Source organism: Molossus molossus, unplaced genomic scaffold (assembly GCF_014108415.1).
Source record: "Molossus molossus isolate mMolMol1 unplaced genomic scaffold, mMolMol1.p scaffold_m16_p_17, whole genome shotgun sequence".
NCBI classification, from domain to species: Eukaryota; Metazoa; Chordata; class Mammalia; order Chiroptera; family Molossidae; genus Molossus; species Molossus molossus.
In genome coordinates, this window is record NW_023425352.1 from 51,590,664 (window position 1) to 51,601,457 (window position 10,794).

Below are 10,794 nucleotides of genomic sequence, written 5' to 3' on the forward strand. Positions count from 1 at the left end.
GAGAGATAGAAACATTGATGAGAGAGAACATCAATTGGCTGCCTCCTGCATGCCCCCCACTGGGTATCAGGCCCACAACCTGGGCATGTGCCCTGACCAGGCATCGAATCAACAGCCTCTTGGTGCATGGGTCGACGCTCAGCCACTGAGCCACACTGGCTGGGCTACACAAACATTTAGTAAGGACTCCTCACTGTCTCTGGAAGCAGAAGAGGGAGGTGGAAAGAGCCAGCTCCTGAAGTCCACCTCAGGTTGCACTCCTTGACCCCCTCCCTGTGCAGGAGCCAGCATTCTGCCTCCTCAAATTCCAAATGAATTTTTAATGGACAAAGTGTCAATTCAAAGCAGGGTCAAAGTTCTAAGCACACCAGAAGAGTGTGCTGATGTGATAGATGGCAAGAAGCACCCCAGGAATTCCTGTTTGGTCAACCTGTGGACAAAGTGACACTGCGAAAGTTTTCACTTGCATCCTTTTATCAAATGCTCCTTCCCATCAGTGATTTTATTGCCATTTTTTCTTCCCCCAGATTAAAAAGACCAGCCAAAGCAAAGCAGAATAATTGTTTTAAGGCAGCAGAGAATGGGATAATTGGAATTAATTTTTGACCCTCTTGCAGAGGAAATGACAGTTAAAGCTGTTTTGTTTTTCCTTTTTGTGTAAAACTTTTTATCTTTTTCATTCTAACTAGGGGATGATGCTCAGTTTGAGATGGACATCTAACTGTCCTGCAAGGATCAGAAGAATAACAGCAACACTGATACCTGTGTATACCTGATTTGGCCAATAGGTTCAACAATGAAAACAGAGAAGAGACAGCACCAGCAGTCCCCATTGCAGCCTCCATCTCCTCTTCTTCCTCTGGGTGCCAAACGATGACAAGATGAGCTTCATCTGACCATTTCCTGCCCTGTTTCCTCTTCCTCTTCCCAGTTAGCAAGATTATATTGAAGACCCATGGCATATTTCTGTAGAACTAAGCAGCCTACAGTTGAATACTGGCTTCTCTGGTCATTTTCATATTGAGAACCAACCCCCCTCCCCCCCACCACACACACACACATTTTTTTAATCCCTAATCAAATATCAACCTACCAACAAATGCTGGCTGGGAAGTCTTGGGAAGTGTTACAGAAGTTTGGTGGGTTCAGTTTGTTCATGTTCTTATCATGTCTCTCCTCCCTGTCTCCCACCCATGGTTCAGTGCCACAGAGTCTGGTTTGGGGTCTTCAAAACCAGAGGGAAATAACAAGAAAAGAGCTGCTTTCTTTTGTCCCTTGAGGTGTTTTGTGCTTGGAACCAGCACAGATTATACAAGTGGTAGCACTACCCTGTGACACTGTTCTGAGGTCTACTTCCCTTCCATCCTGTGGGAGGAATGTCTTCTGTCTTTGATATAATAGTTCATCTTCTCATTCCTTTACTTAACATATGTGTGCAAAAAGTTTTAAACTCTCTACATGAGAGGGAGTCATCGCTAATCAGCTGTTCTTTCCTCTTCCGTTCCTCCCTGCTTGCATCATGTTGCTTCCTGTCCTGTTGTACTCTGAGCACCAAGGTGATGTCACTGCTCACAGAGAAGAACATACCAAGTGATAGAGCACTTTGGATAAGACCTGATAATAGTGTCCTGCAGATAATAATTAAGAATGATTTTGGAAGAGTGTTGGCCCATTTGAGTAACTAATGTCAGTGATCATTGTTTTTCAGTCCAGTGAGCATTGTAATATCCCAGATTATAGTTCTTTACATTTTTAGTTTGAAGATGACTTCCTGAATACTCTTAAAAAAACTAAACTTTTTTTTCTTTGTGGACCTAATTTATTTGGCTGCTGAGATAGATAAGCATGGGTTTCAAAAGGTGTTCCTCCCCATTTTCTTGCCTTTCCCCTTATACTCTGGATTTTTTCCTTTCTTTCCCTTCCCTCCTCCTTCTTTTCCTCCCTCACTCTCTCCTTCCTTTTTCTCTGCCAGGCCATTTTTCAAATACACATCAAAGATACCTCAAATATTGGTATCTGATAATATTTGTCACTCCTCTTATCTGAGGATTGACCTTTTATTTTTTAAGATGACTACAGACCTATTTTTAGATATGTTTTCAGTAAATTTTGAACAGCAACTTTTTAATCACATCTTCCAGTGTTAGGAAGGTAAAAAATGTCTGTAGGCGAGTCTGCTGCTCCATGTCACCATTCTTTGTCTCCTGTGGTCCCTTAGCTTTTTTCTTCGGACCTCTAGTTTTGGGTGTGCATGCTTGACGTTTGTAGTGGGTGGTTTGTAAAGCTGGACCATTCTGCCTTGTCATGGGTTATTCATGAAAGCCTCCTCCTTTTCCCTTACCCTTTGCTCTGTCATCACCCCACCCCACCCCCGCCACCCCACTGATTGTTGACTGGCACAGTAATCCCAGGAGAGTGACTTCTCTCTTAGAAAGATTAATGCCTCTGTCCCCACAGAAAGACAAGTAGCCTCTGGTGTCCTGGGAATTTCTGGTTAGATTTGGTACCCCGAATCCTTGTATTGAGAGTTCAAAACCCAGGGTGAGAGTAACAGGCCAATTGACTAAGAAACAAAGCTGTTTGTTTTTCTTTTGACTATGAAAAGACCCTATTTGCAGATAACATCTTAGACAAAAGAGGGAGGATGTCTGAAAAATTTTGTTCTGTGTTCTGCTATAAAATGTGAATATTTCAAAGAGTGAAACCTTTTGTGATGGTTGATGTCTCTCAGGAATAAGCTGGACATCCAAAGTTTTGGAGATGCTTTCAATCTTAGAAATTGATGATCAGAAAAGTATGTTATGTTTGTTTGTTTACTGTATCTCTGTTCTGATTTTAATTAAACTCCAAATTTCGCTTTATATTCTCTTGGAAAATCTCAAGTTGCATTGTAATTTGCATAAGAAGCTTGCTGAGGACCTCTTTGTCCCCTGAGAGCATGGTTCTTTAAGAATGAAGCTCTCATTCTTTCACCTTAGCCTTGGCATTCTGTGGAATCTGACTCTAACTACAGCTAGTTGGTCTGTCAGTGAGCAGAAGAGCGCCCCCTTCTTGATTTTTATTATTACACATGAAAACTCAGCTTTCTCACCGAACAGTAGGGAATGGAATTAAAACATGACAGCTTGAGTAGTGTCACGATACCATTTCTCCCCCTTTTTTTTGTCATCTTGGGGAATCTCTGCACATGGCCCCCTAATCAGAAGTCTTGTTTCTAGTATTCTGTCCGCTGTATAGTACAACAGCAGCCCAACCCTTAGCCTTCTCTGCAAGGACTTCCTTACTGCTTGGTGTACTTTCCTGAAGGCCATTCATTGCTACTAGAAATACTTTGACATCATCAATTAGTGTTTTAAAGCTGATTTCACAAGGCAACAAATAAATGTCCAGTAGATGACACCTTTGTGCCCTGCCTCATAGAATTGTTTTCAAGGCAAGCCAGAATCTAGTAGGTGGTTTACTTCTGGATGTTTGGAAGGAAACTCACAGATAAAGCACTAAATGAACTACCCTGGCTTTTTCTTTGGGAGAGAACACCCATAGTGTACCATTGAAGTGAGACAATTATTAAAATTTTAGTGATCATTTATGTTTTTCTTTTAAGAGGAAACCATGTTTCCGCACTTGAGATAGTTTATCTTAATGATAAATGACCTTTTCCTCCAAATTCCAGCAGGAGACATGCATTGTCATGGTTTTATGTTCTTTATGGTGTGGTTTCTTGAGCTCACCACTTTCTTACTCTGTTTAAATAGCTGTCACATTCTCAGGAGCACAGGGTAGAGAAACTGGCTTCTAGGTATTAGGCTTCCATGCCAAGAATTTTGTCCTTCCACCTCTATTATCTATTATGATGTAACAAATTACCCCTGAATTTAAAATCTTAAAAGAGCAAACATCATCTGTTAGTTTCTATAGGTTAGGAATTTGGAAACAGCTTAGCATCTTGGTTCTGGCACAGGGGTCTCAGAGAGTTGCAGTCAAGATGCTGGCAGGGTGTGCGGTCATCTGGGGCTGGAGAATCCACTTCTAAGCTCCCTCTCTTTGTGGCTGTTGGCAGACTGCCTCAGTTTCCCCCATGTGGATCTCTGTGTAGCGCATTGTGAGTGTCCACACACCATGGCAGCTGGCTTCCTCCTGAGTGATCCAGGGGGAAGGGGACACAAGGAGGAATTTGCAGTGCCTTTTATGACAGTTTTTGAAAGCATATACCTTCACTTGTTTATTCTGTTCCTTAGAAGCAAGCCACTAAGCCCAGCCTGCACTCAAGGGGAGAATTAGACCCTACCTACTGAACAGAACAGTATCAAAGATCTTATGGATATATTTCAAAACCACCTCACCCCCAACAGAGGATGAAACCAGGCCAATGCGAGTGGGGGGTATGTTTAAACTAGGTGATATATTGAGAGATATGTTGCTACTGAAAAGTTCTTGGAGATGTGTGTCACCAGTACAGACTTTGTTTCCTGACAGCTACCTGCTGGTTTTGAGAAGGGTGGCAGGAAGTGGCAGTTCCCAGCAGAACATAATACCTATACACTTGCCTGACTACCAGAAGCCCAAAGATGCTGCTTTGTAAGTTCTATGCTTGGTGTCCGTAAGACTCAATACCACTTACATGCTATTCCCCCAGTCAGGATTTGATAAAGGGAATTGGATCCTTGTAGCTGGTCCACTAAAGCTGACAATTGGAGTCAGGGTTGTCTAGCAAAGAGAGCAAACATGAATTAGATATTTGGTTCCTGAGCTGAAGAAAAGCCATACGAGAATTCATCTTGTATGGATTGCACTTGGCCTCTTAACCAGCATTTTCTTATCTGTAGCCCTGCTTGCTTTTAAGTTCAGACTCTGGGTGAAGTAGCCTCTGAACCAGGTCCACTGGAGTCGATGCTTGACACCTGGTCTTCAGCTACACCAGCTGAAACAGACTTGGGTCAGGTGTCACCCAGGAAGCTACTTGTTAAAATAGGAAATATCTGGGAATTGGAAATGTCTGTGCTTGATTGTTCCTTAAAGTCCTGTGTTACAGGTTAACTCTGTGTGCCTACCTAGTCCTGGGCCTCCTGATGAAGATGGGTTTTTTTAAGAGAGCCAGTCCTGTCTTCACCCTTGAGAGAGACTTAAGTGAGGCCTGTCATTTCAACAGATTCTTAGTGAATGTCTGCTGTGTTTGTGGCACCCCTGCCCAACCAAGTTTTTTGGATTTCATACTTCTCAAAGATGCAGATTCTTGTCTGAATTTACACTCTGCCTCTTACCAGCATTTTCTTATCTGTAGCCCTGCTTGCTCTGGAGTAGACTTGAATGAAAAGCATTGTTACTGAGGAAGCTATAAGAAAAAGGTATTTCTTCCCGAAGTAAGGAGCTCATCTTTAAAGCACCTGCTGGTTTTGAGAAGGTACTTGTCAAAATAGGAAACATCTTGCTTTTCCTTCTGATTTTAAGGTGGAGTCAACATAAGATGATGACCATATTTGTTGTTTGGGTTACCAGCTCTTTGGGATTCTCAGAACTTACCTTCTCAATTCAAGCATTTCCATTAGAATACAGTCTGCTAGATTTGTATGGGGTTTGCTCCCAGAGTCCATCATTCAGTTAGTATGTGTTAAGCACCTGCTTTGAATCAAAGCCACTGGTGTAAGGGGCTCATCATGTTGGCAGCAATATCCCAGAAACAACCTTTTTCTATTCTCCCCATCTTGGATCCTCAATGGAGTATCAAGTATCTTGGCTGCTTGAGCCAGGGCTCTTAGCCCTTTGCATTTCCCTTTAAGAGGAGGCCCCGTGCCTTTATTTGGGTCAGAACTTTCTCTTCTTGGCTTGTTTCTGAACTATATGCCTATGGGCAGCTGTTTATTAATCTGCGAAACCCAATCACCCACCCGTGACCTCTGCGAGGAGGGCAGTATTTGTTTTAAGGAAGCATTGTTTCTTTGGGAGGACAGTTTCTGTCTGGACTTGAAGGGGTGTAGTTACCACACTATCCCCCAAGTTCTTTACCTCTCAGCTTTTAAGAAAAGATGAAATCAGATTTTGAGGCAATTGGGTCTCGGTTCTTTAGAATGTTTATACCCCAGTGACAGTTCCTGTTCTGGTAATGATTTTCCAGTTGAGTATTGAGTTTCCTTGAGGCTAGCTCACAGACATTTTTTACAAGACTAAGGATGATTGATACAGACCAATTTATTTTCAAGCAATCATTCATGTCTCCTTTCTCTCCTAGAATTTACATTTATTTCTTTGTGCTGGTCCTAGAAGTCGATATTTTTGGCAAAGCTTAGATTGAGGAGAAGTCTTTCAAGGCTTTGTTCAGACGGTCTGTGGTTTCTCTTTGCTTAACCTCTGCCTGCAACCCTGGCAGACCATACTGTATGGATGCCTGCTGGAAAATACTGAGATGAAAACACATTTTCAGGGGTATTTAAACTCTAATTCTGCCACCTTTCTGTGAGTGGGAGGCTGGCTGAGAGATGCTGCAATGCTCGATAATCATTTGGCTACACTGAAATATGCAAAGGGAACTCTTGCCAGTGCTTAAAACCAGAATTCCCGGACACTTCAAACTTAGAAAATTCCATGACTCTAGCACAGAATATCTATATTTGCCCCATTATAATCTTTTTTTTTATTATTTTATTTAAGGCAAAAACCCTAGCCCCGACCAAGGGTAATTTTTACTTGAAACAGAAGAGTAGGGGAGGAGCACTGTAGAGATAAGGGACAAGTTGTACATACGGGTGAGCCATTCTGCTCCTACTGTGTGTCCAAGTCACTGAGTACTGGGAGCCAGTGCCTTTCCTCGCCTGAAGATGGAGCCCATCTCCCTCCATCTGGTGAGGAGACCTCTGCCACCCAGGGGGAAACCTTAAAGGTGGCTCAGAGAGCCTATTGGACACTCATATTCAGGTGTCCATTTTAAGCATCTTTAAAATATTTTATATATTGAAAAATGCCCTTCTCTGTCTTAGTGACACCAGTGGCCCAGTTCCAACCATTCTGAATGGAAAAGCAGAGACTGCCAGTTCTTTCTTTGATCTTCCTTTCATCCCCCTTGATGTGGTTGTTCCCTGACCCCTCTCATCCATTTCACTGTCATGGATGGATAGCAGAGGGCACCGTGTAGTCCTGAGGCAGTCCTGTGTGATTCTGTGATCAGGTTTTTTTCTTTTTTTGGTCTAACTTGTCTTTCCAAACCAGCAGGTGTTTGGAAATTAGAGGAAAAAATAAATTTTCACCAATGGTTGCTGTTATAGTTAATCAATAAAGATCTTGAATATTAACTTGGCGTTCTATTAACTTTTTAAATTTTCAGGTGAAATTCTGTTGGTTTCACATTCTGGGAGTCTTGGCTGGTGAGGGAGATGGGAAAGGCAGTTGGCCACTTCATGTGTCCATTCTTTGCAACACTCAGGGAGCACTGCCTTTGTCCATCTGGCCCAGTGTGTGCAAGGCGGTGACGTGCCACTGTCTCCAGGAGCTTGGAGGTGAAAGTACATGCTGGGGCTGGATGTACAAGAAAACTAGGTGCCACCCTTAAGGAAGCCCAAGCAGCTCTTCCTGAAGAGGGCTGCCTCTGCCTCTCGGGAGCACTCGTTAGGAATCCATCATGCCTAATGTCTTAAAATAAACCAGGCTGTGCTGCATGGGCATCAGGTTCCTTACTATTATTAATCCAGAGACTCACATATTAGTATTGAGAGCAAGAATTCTGTCCTTAATGTTTTAGGTGCAGTAAAAAGTCCACAGACGAACTGTGGACTTGAGATGTGTTCCCTTCAAGAAGCCTAGAGACTTAGCATGGGTTTGGAGTAAGAGGCGGGATTCTAGCCCTGCTGCACAGGAGCTGCATCCCCACCAGCAGGAGTCCCCCAGCCTGGCTTTCCTTCTCTAAAATAGGTTAAGACAAATGTCTTTCCCAGGTTGGGAGACTCAGGTAAGATGAGTCTCTACTCACTAGCTCAGCATCTTGTACATTGAGTTTGATAAAGGACTCAAGCACAGCTCAGTGGGCATGACACCAGAGCTCAGTGGGCTGGGTCTCCTTTTCCCCAGAGTATGCAAGTTTGGGAATGGAGCAGGCTTGCTGACTGCAGCCACCATCTGGTGGTGGCACCTCCAAGACTAAACTATCTCTGTAAGGGAAGACAAAGCCAGATAATTTTGAAGGCACTTTCATACATCCTTCACTCTGCCTCAAAGGCAAGTAGGATGTTAACCTCAAAGGCAACTCAGGATAGAGGGGTAAGGGTTTTGAGCTAATAACTATAAGATGGAGACAAACCCGACTATAGAGCTCTATGAGTCACGTCACTTTCCAACTCGTGTGACCTGTTTCTGCTTCTCTCCATCTTTCCTTTTCCCCACCCCTACCTGCTGCCAGGCCTGCCCACTTCCCCAGCCAAGGAGAGTAATGCATCTATCTGACTTTTCCCACTCACCTACTGACTTGGCACTGCTATAGAAACAGTAGAAGTAGACCTTTGCCTTCAGAGCAAGTTAAAATGCCTCTGACTGTTCTATAAGGCCCCTTCCTGGCTCCCAGGTTAAGGCAGGACTCAGTTCTCAGAGGCATTGTTTCCTCTGACTTACAAAGTTCACCAGCACACAGGGTTGACCATGGAACTGTGTTGCTAGGCTTAGCCCCAAATACCTCCGATCAGGCAGCAGAATGTCCCTGCTGCTGACACTGAATGGAGCTTTCAGCAGGGGACAGCAAAATGCAGTTTCAACTCCTCTGCGTCTGCCTGCGTCTACTGCTTGATGGGAGGCCATGCCTTATCCTCAGTGAGGGTTGTTCTGAGTCAGAGCTGCTAACCGAACACTCCAAGCTGTAGCCACAAATAGGTTGACCTTTTGCTTTCCTGGTCCCAGCCATAGAGCTATTGGGTACCTACTTAGTAAAGATAGTCTAAAGGCCTAGGATGGGATTTTCTCTCCCAAGAAATTCAGTTTGGTAGTAGAACTGGGATACACGTCTGGTTCCAAAGCTAGTGGAGCAAAGGCTGCTAGATGCTGTTAAGGACGGTGCCCCTGGGGCTCAAGACCAGAGCTCAGACCTGGGTCCTGCCAGTCCTAGCTGTGTGGTCAGGCCTCTAGGCCTCTCTGGGGTCTCATTTAGGAAAGCGGATGGGACAAAAGCTGACCTCACAGGGCCTCCCCAGCTCCACTGTTCTTTAAGAAGCAGATGCAGAATCCTATTGTGATCCTGAATTATGGTTAGGGCAGGTCTGTTTCCACTCCAGGAAATGAGCATCTGGATGGCTTTGTTGCTGAGTCAGGGTGTTGAGATTTCTTAGGCCCAAGCCTGGCTCTAGCCTAGCCAACCTCCGCCTGGGCCAGGATTACTATCCTAACCCAACCAAGGCTGCAATTGAATCATGTCTAAACTCGGCAAGGGTCCTCACATGATTGGGATCATTTTCCAAAGGCTAGAGCCCAGGTCAATGGGCTTGTTGGGAAAGCAGAGACAGATTGACTGTGGACACACATTCCCAATGTGATGACCCCCTCACCTTGTCAAAAGAAAAAATTATACACACACACACACACACCCCCTCCAGTTTCCGCAATGCTGATAAGAGAAATGCAGAATTGCTGCCTTGGGGTCTTTTTCATCCAGAAGAGAAAGACGTGTGTGTTTGGTGGGAGAACTCCTTACGAGAGCTTGTGTTCTTTTGCTGTGCTGCTACGAGGAACCTGAAATTAAGGCAATCTTAGAACCCTGGACAAAAGCTGATAAAGGATAGATAACAGCGATGGCAAGGCCTGGGCTTAGCAGGCTTTATAGGGAGATGGGATAAAACCCAGAGGAGAGTCGGGCTTACAGCTCACGGCTCTTCTGAGCCTGCCAATGGGCATTGCACAGGAATGACTAGGACCCACCTGCTTACATGCCACAGGATGAGGCTGAGCAGTGCATTACTCACCTGAGGGAGAAGAGTCACAGCTTCTCTGTGGCTGAGCTGTGACCATAACCCAAATCTGCCACTCAGCGCAGGGCCTTCATGCCTACTGGATAGGAAGCTCAGGGGCCTCATTAATAGCAAGCATAAGAGATGGAAGTGAACTGTCACCAACTTTAATAGACTCGGATTGTGTCTGCCAAAGCAGACTGACTTGGAGGGTGTCTGAGGGCTTCAGCTTCTGTAGTCCAAAGTGGCCACTTCCCTTGGACGAGTTCCTGCCTCTCCCTTCAAAGGCACCAGCGGGCCTAGAAGGACTATACAAAGGCTTTATTGATTATACAGCTCATTAGCAGAGATCCACTTCAGGGAGCCTGGACAATGCCAACAGATTGCCACTGGCCAGCTGGAAAGATATGGGGGTCCCCGAACCCAGCCTGAGGCAACGAGAGCCCACCGACTAATTTAACACAGCGGTGCTTAATATTTGGGGCTGGGTGTCAAAGACCACTTTCAAGAATACATAAACGTTATAGACAACCTTGTCCCACCTCAGAAATGCATATATGTCCTAACTTGCGTACGCTTTCCGGGGCTTAAAAAAGGCAGGCGGAGATCCCGTCGGTGCTTTCACTCACCACTGCCTGCTCAGTAAGAGAAAGCCCAGCAAGGCCGCTTCACAGCTTCCCGCTCCCTCTCCTGGCGGCCTCCGCACTCAGCCAGACCCGAGGGCCTTCGTTTGCAGGTGGGCAGCCTTCCTCCTCAGATCGGGTGGGCAGAGCAGCCTCCCCACTTTGCTTCTCCTCTCTGGATCAGATGGTTAGCGTGTCTTCCAGGAGACTCCCAGCCTTCCGGGGTGCAGGCAGATCCAGCGCCCCCCAGGATCTCC

General features: G+C 45.0%; 1 protein-coding gene across 2 annotated transcripts in view; it reads left to right on the top strand.

The window, feature by feature from the left end:
* Window positions 1-7,283, top strand: part of EIF4EBP2 (eukaryotic translation initiation factor 4E binding protein 2) — a 28,080-nt gene extending 20,797 nt beyond the window's left edge. For both annotated transcript variants that reach the window (XR_004959970.1, XM_036264871.1), the window contains exon 3: window positions 690-7,283. Coding sequence is in view for 1 of the 2 variants with exons in the window: in XM_036264871.1 (XP_036120764.1) it covers window positions 690-721 (32 nt within the window). In the remaining variant the exon portion in view is untranslated. The remainder of the gene's footprint in view (window positions 1-689) is intronic.
* Window positions 7,284-10,794: the final 3,511 nt, after the last annotated feature.